An 18,212-nucleotide genomic window follows, 5' to 3' on the forward strand; every position below is an offset into this window, starting at 1 on the left:
TTGCGCGGCAGGCCGAACGTTGCAAATAGTGATCGGAGGTTGTCAATGACTGCTGCCGAAGTCGTCTGTCCCATTTGCCTTATCTCAAGCCACTTTGTGTAGGCATCTACGACCACAAGGAAAGTGCAGCCCTCAATTGGTCCTGCAAAATCAATGTGCAGTGTGTGCCATGGTGTGTCTGGCTTTTCCCATTCTGGGACAGGAGCTTTCGGCGGGGCGCTCCGGCTGCTCTGGCAAGGCTTGCATTCTCGCACCACTGTTTCGATGTCGTTGTCAATGCCAGGCCACCACATGTAGCTTCTGGCACACTTTTTCATTGCAACGATGCCCCGATGTCCGGCGTGGATGAGAGACATAGCTTGTGCGCGTAGTTCTCTCGGCATCACAACTCGGGACCCAAATATGATGCAGCCGCGATGGGTGCTCAACTCTGTAGCTCGCCTGCGGTAAGCATCGAAGTTGTCCCCTTTGAGTTTATGCACGTTGCCTTGTTGAACAGCTGTGTAAACTAGCCGGAGAGCTGCGCACTTCTGCGTAGATGCTGCAACTGTGCCTGCTGTAAGCGGAGGTTCTGGCAGTGCTTCGAACATCAGAACGTCTCCTGGTGGAAATGGTTCGTCAACAGTTGCGTCTAGTGGCAGACGGCTTAGCGCATCGGCGTTTTGATGTTTACTGCATATCATCACGCCTAGTGGAGAAAACCAGTTTCTCCCTAGAAGGCTTGATCCTGTGCCCTTCACAACAAGCAGAGGTAGCGTATGGGTCTGGCCGTTGTAGTTAACCTGCACGTTGGCAGAGCCCAATAGTGGCAGATTCTGTCCTGACCACGTTCGCAGGTGCGTGTCGTCTTGTTGCAGGGCGGGTGCGTCAGATGGCCATGAAGTTCGGAACGTGTCCTCACTGATCAGAGTACAGGCTGCGCCGGAGTCCACCTCGAACTTAATCAGCTGGTGATGTACGCTTACTTCTGTAAAAATCTTCGGTCGCGTGCCGAGATTCATGGTGTTCAGGTCGTACAACACAGATGGTGTTGCTGATGTTGTTCCATGGAGATCAGATAGCGGCGTATTCTCTGAGGCGTTGACGCTGTGATTAGGCTGGGAAGGTGACTTTATCTTGGCAAGTCTCCGTTTCGTAATGCATGCTCTTTCGATATGCCCTCGCTTGTGGCAAAAATTACACGTGGCTGACTGGAATCGACATCCCTGGGGGTTGTGTTGGTCGTCACACCGCCAGCAGCGTTGTGCCTTTTTGACCGATTTTACAACAACAGAAGGCTTGCGCACCTGGTTGCTTGTCTGGTGTACCGGCTCGGTGTTCCGGCGAATCCCTCTCTGCTGGTGACCGGCGCTCTCCGCTCGAACGGCGATGTCGTAAGCTTTGCTGAATGTGAGGTCCTTCTCAGCGAACAGGCGCTGCTGCAGTGACTCGTCACTCAGTCCGCACACAAATCTGTCGCGTAACATCACGTCCAAGGGAAGCATGGTGGTGTTAGCAGAAGAAGCTGCGTCTCCCTCCTGCCCGGTAGCTGTTGTCGACAGCGTTCCAAAATTGCAGTCGGCAGCGAGCTTCTTGAGCGCGGCTACGTAGGCGCTCACAGTTTCTCCTCCCAGTTGATCTCGTCGTTGGAAGCGAGCCCGGCTGTAGACCTCGGATGGCCTTGGGTCGTAGTGCTTTTGCAGCGCTTTTACGATGTCGTCGTAAGACACTGCCGCTGGTGTGCTTGGCTGAATAAGGGCGCAGACAGTATCGTAGGTCTGCTCCCCGCACAGCGTCAGCAGGTTGGCCCTCTTCAAGGCTGGGTCTGTGATGTTGTTAGCTTCAAAGTAGAACTGAAGGCGTCCAACCCACGATGACCACGATGAGCCGTTGAACTCTGGTATCTGATTGGGAAACCCTCGCGTAGCCATGGCTTGTCAATAGCGTTGCGTAGCGCGGGTCGAATCCACTTTCTCGTCGCCACTGTCGTGTCCGGTCGCTGTGTTGAATGCAGCGAAGACGCACACGGTACTTTAAGACTTCGTTTATTTAAAGCCGATGAGGGTGCGACCAGCGTCGACCGAGGTAGGAGCCGAACTGGCCGCCCGAAGAAAGGAGGGAGCTGAGAAGCGTCCACGGGAGGGAGTGGCTTCCCAGAACAGGAGGAGGGTGCGGGGGCGCACCGTGGGGGGGCATCTGGTGACAGCGTGCGACGAGGGGCAAGTGTCGTTAGGAGGAGGATTGAGTGGTCGTTAGGAGGAGGACGCGGGGGCGCACACACACAAAAGCAATAAGGGGACACAACAGCTTCATTCCGCGTCTTCGCATCCTCTGACCTAATCATTTGTTTAAAGCATGAAATGCTTTCAGCTCCCGTTGCCGGCAGTGTGGTGACGTCACGCCGAGACCGAGAACCAACATCCGGGCACTGAATTTCACTCATCCGGGCACTGAAACGAGAGCATCCGGGCACTGAAACGAGATTTAACGAGAATCTCTAATAGAGAGGGCCGCTTAGAGCAAGAGGGGAGCTCCAGGGTGAGAAGGGCTTTGGGCAGAAAAACTGCTTCCGCGCCGTCCTCATGGTTGGCGCTGCGGTCCCACACTCACACATGTTAAAGACCGGCCGCTGGGCCTTCAGCTCATGCCGTTTCCCCCTTTGGCAGGCAGATGTATACACGCAGAGAAAAGTATATAACAGCTGTATCCTACCGGTACTCACCTATGGGGCAGAAACGTGGAGGCTAACAAAGAGGGTTCAGCTTAAGTTAAGAACAACGCAGCGAGCTATGGAAAGGAAAATGATAGGTGTAACGTTAAGATATCGGAAGAGGGCGGAGTGGGTGAGGGAACAAACGCGGGTTAATGACATCCTAGTTGAAATCAAGAGGAAGAAGTGGGCTTGGGCAGGGCATGTAATGCGAAGGCAAGATAACCGCTGGTCCTTAAGGGTAACGGAGTGGATTCCAAGAGAAAGCAAACGTAGCAGGGGACGGCAGAAAGTTAGGTGGGCGGATGAGATTAAGAAGTTTGCGGGGATACAGTGGCGGCAACTAGCAAAGGACAGGGTTAATTGGAGAGACATGGGAGAGGCCTTTGCCCTGCATTGGGTGTAGTCAGGCTGATGATGTATACACGCTGGCGGAGTATTCGAACGCGCTGCATATACATTCATGTGTGGTGTGTTGAACACTAGACCCATTTCAAGATTTTGACTAGTACCATCTACAACCAATGTGTTATGCCCGTAAACATTTCATGCTTACTCTACTCTCGGTTACGGGAGAGGCAGAGATTTTTTTCATTGCGCACATATGCCCACGAAAGAGTCATCGTTTCTCGCTCGGTTCTTCCGCCTCTGCGTCGCAGAGCATCGGTTCTCGCTGTTCCGCACCTACTGGCTGGTGTGGGCCATCCTGTTCGGGGCGGCGGTGAACGTGGACTGCCCACGGGGCTACACGGCCCGCTTCATGTCCAATGTGTGGGCCATGTTCGCCGTCGTCTTCCTGGCCATCTACACGGCCAACCTGGCCGCATTCATGATCACCCGAGAGGAGTACTACAACCTCATCGGCATCGAGGACCACCGGGTGCGTATGCGAGGCGCTGTCAAGAACCAACTCTGAGATAAGAGTACGTGGTTTTGGACCACGGCGGTATTAATTAAAAGGCACACGCGAGCTTCTTGTTTTTATGTTTTGAGAGACAGAAACAGAAAAAAACTGTAGTATGTCTCGTCATCAGATGTAAGCGTAAACATAAAAATTCGCTTTGGCTTAGCTTGGTTAAGCCCGGTAATTGCGAAAGCAATATCCGTACCTACGCCATGGTACAGCTGGCAGTGTAGCTGGTGGTGGTGCTTGTGGTTAGACTTGTGGTGATGCATCGGTTATACAATCCAATCCAATCCAATCCAATCAAATCAAATCCAATCCATTCCTTTCCGTTCCGTTCCAATCCAATCCAATCCAATTCAATCCAATCCAATATAATCTATTCTAATCTAATGTAATCTAATCCAATCCAATCCAGTCCAATCCAATCTAATGTAATCAAATCTAATCCAACTAATGCAATCAAGGTCAAATAAAGGTCAATGGTGGTCACCGCCGCGGCAAGATGGTGGTCACCCTGCAAAGTGCAAGTAGTATTGCTTTCGCAATAAAATGCGTCGCTAGAAATGCGTAACGCATATTGAGACGGCTCATAGTTCAGCAGGCTATAGTTCAGCTTGGTAGCGCGCTTGGCGTCCCTTGCCGCTTTTGCTTTTGGTTCTTTGCGTGTCGCCGCGTTCCGCCTCTTTTTTTTCTGTGTCTGGCCGCCAGCACAGTACTCCTCGCTGCTCAGTACTCCTCGCTGTTTGACGCGCCATTTCGCTGGCCCGCTCTTTATAAGCCTCAGCGACGCATTTAGCTGGCTTGGCCGCCGTTGACTTTAGATCGCGTTCAGCTACATGAATGTGTCGTTGGTGACGTATTTGAGTCTTTGTACATCATGACTCAATAGGATCGTTTACGTGCAGCAGCACTTCTGGCGGCGAGCATCGGGAAGCGGAAGACGGCGTCATTAAAGATGATGAATAGAATCGTTTACAACTCATAGCGCGACAAGCCACCAGTTATAACGCGTAGTGCGAGAGGCTACTGTTCTGGTAACCGTAACCGTGGTAACAGTGCGACATAAATACGTTAAAACGGCATTTAAGTTGAATCGCATTCGAGGTGCCTACGGAATTCGAACTCAACGAGGTTTTGCGATGCTGTTCGGCAATTTTTCGAACAAAACAGCATTCGCTGTTTATGTTGCAGTGGCGCTGCTGCCGTGAAGTCTGCTTTTGTCGGTTCGTTCTGTTTTGCTAATAAAAATGGTGATAAAAGAGGATATTATGAAATTCCACTCCGAAGCTGAGGAGCCAAATTCTAATTCAAAGTCGAGGAGAATGACGATGACCACCGCAGCCTTCTTAGAGCTGTAAGCGACAGAGCCTGGCTATAGAGGCAAGAAAAATCACTTTTGTAAAACGAAAGAGGAGCCCAAGTAAAAAGACTCCAAGTTAATAAAAAAGCCAACCAAGAGAAAGCCCACTGTTGGAATAGCGGCAACGGCACGAATGCATTCGGCCATGTGCAAAAGTCACTTTTAGCAACTTGAAAGGGCTCGTGCAATTCGGATCCGGGCGTACTCACTAGGCGATAGTGAAATGTCGCGTGCCCCATGCTTCCGAGTCATTGACCTGTCCCGACGCGGGTGGCGGCGCGCAGCTGCAGAACCCAATGCAGGTGGACCCTCCGTTCCGGTTCGGGACCATCCCGAAAGGAAACACGGAGGCAGTGCTTAAGCAGAACAAGCCCAAGATGTACTCTTACATGCGGCAATTCAACCGGTCCACGGTCCTCGAAGGCATTCGGGCCGTCAAGCGAGGGGAGCTGGACGCCTTCGTGTATGACGCCACAGTGCTGGACTACCTGGTCGGTCAGGACGACGAGTGCCGCCTGCTCACCGTGGGCTCGTGGTACGCCATGACCGGATACGGATTCGCGCTCCCGAAGAAGTCCAAGTACCTGCAGATGTTCAACCGACAGATGATTGAATACCGGTGAGCTCTCTTAAAGTGCACTCTTGTGTTCTTACGCAGCAGTCGTCTTCCAAGAAGTTGTCGACAGTGACCCCTGGAACATAAACAACACGGAGCTTTAGCTTCATTTCTGAGTTTCCTTGAAGCCGCTGTTGTCAAAGGCGCTTAGGCTAGCCATGCAACCCGAAGGAAAATTCAAATCAGTTCTTTTGGGTAGTAATTCTGAAGCAAATAAAAGCCACGGCAAAGTTACACTGAGGGCATATGTGTGGTCTCCCTGAAGTATAATCGCAGATTGCCCATTACTTGGACATTTCTGTTTCTGCCAGTGATCCTCTTGTTACGGATTTCTTGGGTACGAAGTCCCGGTGTCGTTTGGGGTTCCTCATGCACCTTCTCTCCATCATGTGCGCAGAGAACGTGGGGACCTGGAGCGTCTCCAGCGGTTCTGGCTGCAGGGCGCCTGCAAGCCGGACAAGGCAAAGCGCAACGCGAGCAACCCTCTAGATGTGAACCAGTTTATGAGCGCTTTCCTGCTGCTGGGCTGCGGAGTGTTGCTCACCTTGCTGCTGCTGTTTCTGGAGCACCTCTACTTCCGCTACCTGCGCGCCCGCGTCGCTTCCGGGAGTCGCGGGCCCTCGGGCCGCTGGCTGGCCCTCATCTCTCTGGTGAGTACAGTGACAGCAGGACGTCATTGGTTTGTTTGGTTTCCAGCGTTGTCCTGTGTACTTCTCCTCCTTGTGAATGCGTCCTTTTCGCTGGTTTTCTACTTACCATGCACCAAATGGCCCAACAAGCTACGCATCTTCTTCAATACTGTAACGTACTTGCTGACGAAGGGGGGCTTTATTAGCAGGCACGAAAGGGAAGGCCAGGCAAGCTGGGGCAACAACAGCGACAGACTCCACACGGCGCGAGCCCTACTTCGTCGTCGTCGCCCTACTTCGTATGCGCCACCTGGCAATACTAGGTGGCATTATTCCCCGCTTATGAAGAAAAAAAAGAGCGCTGTCGCTGTCGACGTAAGGGTGAAACAAAAAATAAACAAAAAAAACAAGCAAACTGCCGCAACTGAAGCGCGCGAAAACATCAGCACGTTTGCGTCACCGTGTATAGTACGGCTTAAGCCGCACAACGTGCACAGTGTCAGAGTCGGGCTGTCGGCGTCGCGGTTGCGCAGCACCGTCCGGGACCACTTCATAGTTAACCTCACTCACACGCCGTACCACTCTGTAAAGGCCAAAATAGCGGGAGAGAAGTTTCTCACACAAGCCTTGGCGACGAACAGGAGTCCACACCCAGACTTGGTCACCGGGTTTGTAGTCAACCTGTCGGTGGCGAAGGTTGTACCGGCGCGCATCCGAGCTCTGCTGTTGCCCGATGTGCACGCGGGCCAGCTGACGGGCTTCTTCAGCACGTTGGGCAAACTGTTGGGCGTCTGGGGCGAGTTGGTCATCCTCTGGGCACGGGAGCATGGCATCAAGCATGCTCTGGACTTCGCGTCCGTACACAAGGCGAAACGGGGAGAAGCGCGTAGTTTCCTGCAGGGCGGTGTTGTAGGCAAAGGTGACATACGGCAGGACCTCATCCCAAGTTTTGTGTTGAACATCTACGTACATGGACAACATGTCCGCAAGGGTCCTGTTTAATTGTTCGGTCAAGCCATTGCTCTGCGGATGGTAGGCCGTGGTCTTGCGGTGTGTTGTGCAGCTCAGCCGAAAGATGTGGTCGATTAGTTGCGCTGTAAACGCCGTCCCTCTGTCTGTAATCACGTGCGAAGGAGCGCCATGTCGCAGGACGATGTTGTGCATGAAAAACTCTGCGACTTCCGAAGCTGTGCCACGAGGGATCGCCTTGGTCTCGGCGTAGCGAGTCAAATAGTCGGTAGCAACTATGATCCACTTATTGCCGCCCTGCGACAAGGGGAAAGGGCCGAGGAGGTCCATGCCGATCTGGTCGAACGGAGCGCGAGGGGCAGTAACGGGCTTGAGAAAACCCGCCGGCTTAAGTGGTGGCGTTTTCCGGCGCTGGCATTCTCGGCAGCTTTTAACGTATCGTTTGACATCAGCAGAAAGTCCAGGCCAGTAATACATGTTCCGCACTCTGGCGAGCGTACGTGAAAAGCCCAAGTGGCCAGACGTGGGCTCATCGTGGCTGGCGAAAAGAACGTCAGATCAGAGGTCGGCTGGAATGACGAGAAGGTAAGGTCTATCGTTGCCTCTCGAGTTCTTGTACAAGAGACCTTGCCGCAAACAGAAGGAGCCAAGACGTCGAGAGAAGTGGCGAGGTATAACCGTATCACTACCTTCAAGGGCGTCAATGAGAGGGCGAAGGTCCGAGTCCGCCCTCTGCCGAGTCAGTAGGTCGGAGGCGGTGAGAGTACCAAGGAAGCCGCTGTCGTCATCGGGCGCTGCGTCGGCAGGATCAACTGGTGCACGCGACAGTGTGTCGGCGTCTTCGTGTCTGCGGCCGGACTTGTAAACAATAGTAATGTCAAATTCCTGGAGCCGTAAGCTCCAGCGTGCCAGGCGTCCAGATGGGTCTCGCAAATTTGCCAGCCAGCATAGGCAGTGGTGATCGGTGACCACTTTGAATGGGCGGCCGTAAAGATAAGGGCGAAACTTCATGGTGGCCCACACGACCGCAAGACATTCTTTTTCAGACGTGGAGTAATTGCTCTCGGCGCGGGAGAGAGTACGGCTAGCATAGGCGATAACCCTCTCAAGGCCGTCTTGGTGTTGAACAAGGACCGCGCCAAGACCGATGTTACTGGCGTCGGTGTGGACCTCGGTATCGGCATCTTCGTCGAAGTGCGCAAGAACGGGAGGTGTTTGAAGGCGCTGGCGGAGCGTAGAGAAAGCGGTCTGTTGCTCAGTGGTCCAGACAAAGGAGGTGGTATTCCTGGTGAGGCGCGTCAACGGCTCAGCAATCGTGGAAAAGTCCGCAATAAAGCGCCGATAATACGCACAGAGACCCAGGAAGCGCTGGACAGCTTTCTTGTCGGTCGGAACGGGAAAACGTGCGACGGCGGCAGTCTTTTCGGGGTCCGGCCGCACTCCCTCAGCGCTCACAACGTGACCCAGAAATTTGAGCTCTTCGTAACCGAAATGACACTTCTGGGGCTTCAGGGTAAGGTCTGCCGAGCGGAGGGCTTCGAGGACAGCCCGCAGGCGCTGGAGATGTTGGTCAAACGTTTCCGAAAAAACTACGACGTCGTCCAAGTAAACAAGACAGCTTTGCCACTTGAGGCCTGTGAGGACGGTGTCCATCATCCGTTGGAACGTAGCCGGGGCGGAGCACAAACCGAAAGGAAGCACTTTAAATTCATAGAGGCCATCTGGAGTCACAAAGGCGGTTTTTTCGCGGTCCCGTTCGTCTACTTCAATTTGCCAATAGCCGCTCTTTAAGTCAATGGATGAGAAGTACAGGGTCGTCCACTCTTGGGGTGATCACCGCTCCCCGTGGCTGCGCTCCGCGGAGCGCCAGTGCGTCCGGCGCGGCCGCGCATCGAAGCAAAGCTGCGCATGCGCGGGGGGAACTAGGGGAGGTGCTTCGCGTCGTCTGCTACAGCGCTGGAGCGCGCCGCTCTTGCTTTTGCTGTGAAGCGCACTTCACTGAGCTCCAGCGACTGAGGGACCGAGACGGCATCGCGGGAAAGAGCACTTTAATCGCGGCAGCGTATTGGTTTCGCCTAGAGCATGTGAACAGCCTGTTTCTTCACCGTCAGAAAGTCAATTCAATGCAGAAACTGAAACAAGCATCTCCGCAGATAAACGACTTAAGCATTGCCCCCCCCCCCCGATTGATGAGGATAAAATGACTAAAGCGCTATTCTTTTGCGCGCTGTGCTGGTGCTATTTTTTGTTGTTGCCGCAACTGTTAGTGCCGTGTGTCTGGAGATCCTATCAGGCGCGCTTTTCTTGGTTTAGGGCGATGACGTGATGAGCATAGCGCGCAGTTTCGTGCATCGCTTGATGCTATATCGAATTTGATTAATGGGGCTAATAAAACGGCCAACACCCGTCGCTCTGCAGATGGAATCCCACACATCCGGCACGCACGAAGGCTGATCAAACTATTTGGTCACCGCTGAGGCCTCTGGTTAATATAAACCGCTCGGGGTTTATTAACGTGCGTTTCCATAGCAGAGCCACGGGCGTTATTGCATTATGTCATTAAAATTACCGAGGTCACTTAACACTGCTTGCGTGCTGTGAATGCGAAATCATTTATGGGTCATCATGAATTCTGCTGCGTGTTCTATTAAAGGTTTCCCCCACCTTTACCATAAAGGCCTTTGTCCAGAAGGTCTTTGGCCTATAATCATTTACCACAAAAAGCGTTCGACCCGAAGGCATTTAACAATCTCATAATGACTATCAGCATTTATTATGCCCTTTACCTAAAGGCCTTTTAGCTAAAGGTATTTGTCCTAAATGCCTTTGACCTAAAGGTCTTTGCCAAAAAACTTTTTTCTGAAGGCCTTTATTGTTTATCATTAGTGCCTTTCACCATTAATAATAATGTCCTTTACCTAAAGGTCTCTATTGCAAAGGCCTTTCACCTTAAGGACTTTGTCCTAAAGACCTTTCACTATTATCACTACTAACTATTAATACTGCTAACTATTATCCCGTACACACATCTCTGATGTCTAGGCTATATTTCAATTATGATGTCTGGCTTTCCTTGATTACGTCATCTGAGTTTTTGGACCACTTTTGCAAACAGCAACATCCGGGTTTCGTTGCCGATAAGCCATATAATGTCGCTATAAAGGTGAAATGTTATAGGGCAAAAGAAGGACGAACACAGATAGTCCATGGACAGGACAGCCGCTGCCCGCTCCTGGCCACAGGACAGCGCCTGTCCTGTCCATTGACTATCTGTGTGTTCGACCTTCTTTTTGAGTTGCAAAAGTTGACCTTTCTTCAGAATGAACCAAGCAGCCGTGGAACACGTTTTATTCTATATTGTCTCCATCGAAGTACTGCCTCCGCGGCTGCGGTTGAACCCGCAACGTTTGGATCAGGGGCAAGAGCGAAAGTCACTGAGTCACGGCAGCGGGTTTCTCAATGATACGAAGCCGCACAGCACCAGCGCGAGTTCAGCTTGAATCATGTCCGAGATGTATAGGATGGCGGTCTGTGGTAGCCGAGTCATGCTACCCGCTCTTATCAGCTTACGATGCTGATACGTGGCTGCTCATGACTGCTCAACGAAGGGGCTGGCCACTCTCAAGCGAATGATTCTCGGATTGTTCGTAAAAGCGAAGGCCAGCGGACGTTTTTACTCTGACCGCAGTTCTGTCGGCTTGCATGATCATCGTGCGATCAGCTTTGGAATATGGATTGCTTTTATCTTTTGCTGCTTCCCATGCCCCTTCGGCGACAAAAACTCTTTGACAGCGCAGGCCCATTTCATTTCCCGGTGCACTTTCGAAAAGGTAGCCATGTCGCGGGTGCCAGAAAATGAAAGACGGCGCATTGTAGATCTCTGCCTTCAAAACTATTCCCAAAGAGTTATATCAGAGATGACTAATCGGCCATTTAAAACTGTGAATCGAATCATCCAGGCGTACAAAAAGGAAGGAAGAATTGCTGATGCTCCCCGTAAAGCCCGGCCCAAAGTGACCACGGCAGAGGACGACATGGCCATTGTTGCGGCGGTGGCTGACAACCCCACTTCAACTGTTCGCGAAATTAAGAATAACCTCGGGCTGGATGGCGTCTCAGACACGACTATCAAGCGTCGCCTCTACGCGGCAGGTCTGAAAAGCAGAACGGCGGCGCAAAAGCCAATAGTGAGCGCGGCCAACAAAGTAAAGCGCGTAAATTTCGCCCTTCAGCATGAGCAGTGGACCGAAAACGAATGGAGAAAAGTCGTCTTCACAGATGAGTCCACCTTTACAACAAGATGGGACCAGAGGCAGCGAGTTTGGCGCCCCGAGAACTGCCGGTAAGCATAATTAGCGTGAGCTCTCATGTCTTGCAAGTGCGCAGGAACTTTGCACAGATATGGAAACGAAGATGTTGATAGCTTGTTACTCTATTCAAAAAATTTCAATGATAGCATGTGTTCAAATTATAATTCATGTTGCGCTTTTTCTTCCGTGTTTTAAAGGAAATATTGAGCTAATAAATGTCATCTCGCAAGCCATATTTTCAGCGCAACGATTTTTGGGTTTCATCCCAGATTATATATACGTTTTTGTATCCCGTATTTACTTCCTGCCAAAGAGTTTAGAAAATTTTGAAACCAAAGACAATCTCCGATTTACTAGCGTTGTGCTGGACCCACGAGCGAAGAAATGTTTGCCTGAAGCTGGGCATAAATCGTGATCTATGTTGGTGCTTGTATTTTAGATTTAACGTCTTATGTCACATAGGCTATGTGAGACGCCATAGAACAGCACGCTAAAAGAACCTTGACCGTCTAAGCGGTCTTTAAAATGTTATGATATCGCATACATCAAATGCGTTTTACATTTCGACCGCTCCTAACACGGCCGCCGCGGCCAGGTTTCGTTCCCGCGAGTTGGGATCGGTAGCCTGCGCCATATTGTAATGAGATCAAAAATGACAAAATGTGCGGCCACCGGGGTCTTTGTTCATTCCTTTCGTATTATATTCCGTGATAACCACTGGAATGACAGGAAAGGCACGGTGGCTGTATATTTGACTCTGGGGACGAGTTCAATTGCGTTTCAGCCTGTTAGTGCCAAGCCAAAATCTTAAGAGGTCAGAACATTTCGGTATTCATTACTCTCAGTCCAGACTCTGCATCTGCTTGTTTAAAAAAGGAAATACAATTTTTTTTTATAGATACATGCCGGAGTTTATCCAGCGGGTCGCAGCTAGCGGCCGCTCTGCTGTGAGCGTCTGGGGCGTAATGACTGCTGAAGGACTTGGACCTCTTGTTCAAATCCAGGGCCGCTTCAATGCGGACTCATACTGTTCAATCCTGGACGACGTGCTGCTGCCGTATCTAGTCGGAGGACCATTTCCGGACAATGAATTTATCCTGCAGCACGACAACTCTCCGATTCACAAGGCAAGAAAGGTCGGTGCCTACCTGGACGACCGTGGCGTGGCAGTTCTGGACTGGCCACCACAATCACCCGACATCAACGTCATCGAGAATGTTTGGGGCAGAATGAAATTTTCTATGGCACGCCGACAACTCCACAGCCTCTCAGCGGACGCGCTTTGGACAGCTGTGGAAGAGGAGTGGGATCGCCTTAGGTCCAACACTAGCTTTTGTCGTTCGCTGTACAGCTCCATGCCAAGCAGAATGCGAGCTGTCATTGACGGTGGTGGCGAAGCCACTCGCTACTGAACAGAGTAGAGTTTTAAGAAAGAACTGCTCTGCAATGACGCCAACAGCGATTAGAGCGAAGATATGGGCCCAGGAGAAAACAGACCAAAAAAAAGGCACACCAGTAAGCAAGAAACGCTCACATATCCATACCAAAGTATCGCACGAGCCCCATCGCTTGTCTCCTCCTTTCAACTTGGGTTATGCATTTTCCCCCACCCCGACCACTTTTTCTGAGGTGAAGGGCACCCTCACAAGTACCGTCTTCAAGAGAGATGGTGACTCACTTCGTTTGTTTTCAGGCAGAAATAGTTGTGCCTCTTACGTCTAAAGTGTCATGTCTTTTACTCAACGTCTTTTCCGTGTCTAACTGTGCAGAAAATGTTTTTGTAAATATATGTCACTCATTTCTTTCCTCTTTCACTTGACTTCTCTGTGTTGCTTCTTTCTCACAGAATACAGCTTAATTGTAAGCTAGAAAACAGACACGTCTCTCATAGCTTTTCCCCTCCAACCGCCTATTCAAAACGAACACAAACAGCATTCTCAGACAGTGTGCATTGATCCCAGAGACTCAAAAAAGAAAAAAGAAACGTCAGTGCTACCTGCCTTACAACAGCTTATGAATGTAATAATCAAAGAATTGATTTGCGATTAATCTACCTTAGAATGCGACTTCCCGCGTCAGGTATCCCACAACGAACCGGAACTGCTTCGGCGATTTTACATCAAGTGATGGTAATCAAAATAATTTGTTAGTTGGTTTGTTTATCGGGTTTAACGACATTAAGCGACTCAGGATATGTGGGACGCCATAGTGGAGGGCTCCGGAGAATTTCGACCACCTGGGGTTCTTTAACGTGCAATGACATCGCACAGTACAAAGGCGCCTTGCGTTTCGTCTTCATCGAAACGCGGCCGGGATCGAACCCGCACCCTCGGGATCAGCAGTCGGAAGCCCTAACCACTGAGCCACCGCGGCTTCACATGACGTAAATAAGTTGTATTTTTTATCGGATCTAGAAATATGACTATGGGGCGTAAGGTTGCGACCCTTTGATCGCAGAAATCAGTTGCTATGCCGGACAGCGCAGTGTCGCACATCCCGTAAAGCGATCCACGAACACCTACGAGCGACATTAACACAACAATAAAATAGCCGCGGAGAAGCTGAGATCACTGATTAGCTTCTGTCAAAGTACTGTTTTTATTGCCCGGCTTAATGGTAGAAGAAATGACAAGCAAATGAACAAAATATATATACGAGTGAACAATCGCTCAATTTTTTTTTCCTGATTTTACACGGATGTTGGCCATTTTATTAGCCCCATTAATCAAATTCGATATAGCATCAAGCGATGCACGAAACTGCGCGCTATGCTCATCACGTCATCGCCCTAAACCAAGAAAAGCGCGCCTGATAGGATCTCCAGACACACGGCACTAACAGTTGCGGCAACAACAAAAAATAGCACCAGCACAGCGCGCAAAAGAATAGCGCTTTAGTCATTTTATCCTCATCAATCGGGGGGGGGGGGGGGGGCAATGCTTAAGTCGTTTATCTGCGGAGATGCTTGTTCCAGTTTCTGCATTGAATTGACTTTCTGACGGTGAAGAAACAGGCTGTTCACATGCTCTAGGCGAAACCAATACGCTGCCGCGATTAAAGTGCTCTTTCCCGCGATGCCGTCTCGGTCCCTCAGTCGCTGGAGCTCAGTGAAGTGCGCTTCACAGCAAAGCAAGAGCGGCGCGCTCCAGCGCTGTAGCAGACGACGCGAAGCACCTCCCCTAGTTCCCCCCGCGCATGCGCAGCTTTGCTTCGATGCGCGGCCGCGCCGGACGCACTGGCGCTCCGCGGAGCGCAGCCACGGGGAGCGGTGATCACCCCAAGAGTGGACGACCCTGTACTTAGCGCGCCGTAATCTATCCAGCGAGTCGTTAATGCGCGGCAACGGGTAGACGTCCTTTTTGGTCACACTGTTCAGTTTGCGATAGTCGACACAAAACCGGAGAGTGCCGTCCTTCTTAACAAGGACTACAGGTGAAGACCACGGGCTTTGGGAAGGTTGAACAACGCCGTCGTCAAGCATTTCTTGAACCTGAGTTTGGATAACCGCCCGTTCTTTAGCAGAAACACGATAAGGCTGCTGTCGTATAGGGCGAGCGTCGTCATAGGTGATGATGCGGTGCTGCGTGATGGGTGTTTGACGAACCTTCGAGGAGGAAGCGAAGCACGACTTGTATTCCTTCAGCAGCTGTTCCAAAGCCAGGCGTTGCTCCCGAGACAGGTGGCAGTTTATGTCGACGTTTTCAAGGGAAGGTTCGTCAGTGCCGGCTGCCGCGGACGCAAAACAAACGGGAATATCGGTAACAGGTTCGGCAGAAGCGATAGCCGTTCCTGCAAAAAGGTGCCGGTACTCATTAGAAAAATTGGTGACCAGGACCGCAGACCGGCCACCACGAAGCGTCAGTAGACTGCGAGCGGCGCAGATGCCTTGAGTAAGCAGGAGTGAACGGTTAGCCTCGGCGACTGCTTCTGCGTCATGCAAGTCGTTGCAAGTGACTTCAACCAAAACACTGCTCCGTGGCGGCAACGTGACATCTGTCTGCAGAAACACGAAGGGCGGCACTGCGGTGGCAAGATTCGGCGAGGTGGGTCGCTTTACTGGTCGAAAAGGTGATGATTCGTCGGCGGAGGTCGATGACAGCACCATACTCCCGCAGAAAGTCAATGCCGATAATGAGATCGCGGGAGCAATTGCACAGAACTACACAACTGACGACGAACGTAGATCCCTGAATCTGAACACGAGCCGTGCAAATACCCTTTGGAGTAACGAGATGACCACCGGCAGTACGGAGATGCACTACAGAACAAGGCGTAAGGACTTTTTTTACAAGGGTCGCCAATTTATCACTGATAATTGAATATTCGGCCCCGGTGTCCACTAATGCACTGACTCTGTGACCGTCGAGAAGAACAGGTATGTCCAAGGAAACGCAGCTGTCTTGGTCAGATGACGGTACTATCTGTTCACGGTCGGAGCGTAGCGGCGGCGGCGGGAGGTCTTCAGCGCAGCGACTCCCAGCGACCTCGCCCCCGAAGGTCGCTGGTCTCAGTTTTCCCGGCGAGGGCTCGGCGAGCGACCCTGTACTGCTCGCGGGGAGCTGTGCGGGTTCGGGGAAGAGCGCCGCGGAGAAGATGAGCGCGGCTGATGCGGCGCACGGGCTGAAAGTCGCTGTTCCGCGAGGAAGTCTTCAATGGCTGGAGGCCGGTGGCCAAATCGGGGTCTGGGCGAATCGGCTCGAAAGCCCTGCAGACCGAGGCGTCGATAAGAGCAATTGCGGTAGAGATGGCCTGGTTCTCCTCAGTGAAAGCAGAGTGGCCGGTTGTCAGGTGTGCGCCAGACATCGGCCTTCCGCAAGTGCACTCGGCGATCGTCAAAATACGGGACTGGTGGAACTGGGGACAGCGGTGCAGGAGGCGTTACTGGAATCGGCGGTGGCGAAGCTGCAGCCGGGCGTCTCGCAACTTCGGCATAGGTGGGGCGGCTGTAGTCTCCCGGCAGAGGTGGTGTTTCGACGGTCGGACCCCTGAACGCCTGTTGCACCTCCTCGCGAACAAGAGCGGAAATAGAACCAAGTGCAGACTGCGAAGGGCTGCAAAACTTGAGGACCTCTTCACGCACGATGGTGCGAATCAGTTCGCGCAAATCGTCAGGGTGGCTCCCGGCGGTGGTAAACGATTCGGTGACTGCAGCAACATGCACGGGCCGGTTGTAAGTCGCAGAACGTTGTTGAAGAACCTTTTCCACCGTCGCGGCCTCGGCAAGGAAAGCAGCGACGGTCGATGGTGGGCTGCGCACGAGGCCTGCAAAGAGCTGTTCTTTGACGCCCCGCATGAGTTGGCGCACCTTTTTCTCTTCGGGCATGGCCGGGTCAGCTCGCCGGAAGAGCCGAGTCATATCCTCCACGTACATGGCTACAGACTCATTCGGCATTTGAATGCGAGACTGCAAAGCCCGTTCAGCCCGTTCAGCTGTCGCTCTACTTCGTATGCGCCACCTGGCAATACTAGGTGGCAATACTATGCTTCCTTTCTGGTATCTTTCTACATGTTCAGCCTCCATCAGACCAGGCTGCCTTCTGCGTGAGCACCACTGCCTACCTCTGCTGCAAAGCCCGGTTTTATTCCCACTGCATAAAAAACGATCTTCCGCCGCAGGACATCATTGATTTGTTTGGTCTTCAGCGTTGTCCTGTGTACTTCTCCTCTTTGTGAATGCGTCCTTTTCGCAGGTTTTGTACGTACAGTGGAAGCGCGCGGCTTGGGCGTGCATTTGGGGGGCTCCGAATACAAGCCCAATTTGAAAAGAATTAGTGAAAGTAGGGTGTACCTTGTTTATGTGCTCGCTTCGAAGTGCTTGGAAAGAACAGATTGAAAGGTAGTGTATATGCTTCATCAATGGGATATTGTCTTCGAACTTTCTTAACGGCCGTCTGAAACATACAGCAATTAATCTATTATTTATGGTAATCAGTGGCACGGCCGCTCAATGGAGGCGCACTTGGTGCGGCCCGTCGCGTCGCGCCTCAATGGCCGGGGGAGCGCGTATTGGGAGAAGTTCAAGTTTCCGCCGTCATTCTCAGCGGGGGCGCCACCACTCAGTGACAAGCCGCCGCCGGCACGGACGGCCAGACGACGCGGAAGGAGTGCGCTGGCTCTGTTGGCACGTGTTTTCGCTCTAACTGCTCTTCATGACCGTGTGGTTCTGCTAGTTATGCGAGCTTGTTACCGGTGCCTGTGTCGACAGCGTCCTAAGTGCATGTGACACCATGCCACGCAACTGCTGCGTGTCGCTGTGCACCACAAACGCAAGAAAAGATCCGAAGATCGGTTACCATGAGTTCTCGCAGAAGCAGCAAACTATGCAAGATGTTCGCTTCAGCCCTTCTTTCCTATTTTGAGCAATGTCCGGAGTTGGTTTTGTCACGCCGAGGACCTATGCAAAGCCTTTCTAACCAAACTAATGCGACCATCTGCTGACCAATTGGGCAGGAAACATCAATCTTACGGTGGGAAAAATCATACTTGCTCATAAACCTCTTTCAAGGAAAGTTCTTCGCTTGTAAAATAGGCTTGAATTCCTTCGGTGCATCACGTGGCTTCAAAATAAAACGAAAAACATTGGCTGAGCCTGCTGGAGTCTGGTTGAACTGGCTGTCTTGTTTTGTTTCTTTTTCAACTGTTTGTGTCAGCAGTATATTTACGAGGGTAATCCCAAAAGTAAGGTCTCCAAAGGGCTGCGGCCGCAGGGAAACTATATGCGCGGCTGCTCGC

At 51.8% G+C, this 18,212-nt stretch overlaps 1 protein-coding gene across 1 annotated transcript in view; it reads left to right on the top strand.

The window, feature by feature from the left end:
• LOC149348158 (glutamate receptor ionotropic, NMDA 2B-like) overlaps positions 1 to 18,212 on the top strand; it is a 210,749-nt gene that overhangs the window by 180,830 nt on the left and 11,707 nt on the right. The window contains exons 14-16 of the mRNA XM_089587966.1: positions 3,349 to 3,569; positions 5,241 to 5,575; positions 5,970 to 6,222. Coding sequence (XP_089444092.1) covers positions 3,349 to 3,569; positions 5,241 to 5,575; positions 5,970 to 6,222 — 809 coding nt within the window. The remainder of the gene's footprint in view (positions 1 to 3,348; positions 3,570 to 5,240; positions 5,576 to 5,969; positions 6,223 to 18,212) is intronic.

This window comes from Amblyomma mixtum, chromosome 4 (genome assembly GCF_055824585.1).
Source record: "Amblyomma mixtum isolate Tamu chromosome 4, ASM5582458v1, whole genome shotgun sequence".
Classification (NCBI taxonomy): Eukaryota; Metazoa; Arthropoda; class Arachnida; order Ixodida; family Ixodidae; genus Amblyomma; species Amblyomma mixtum.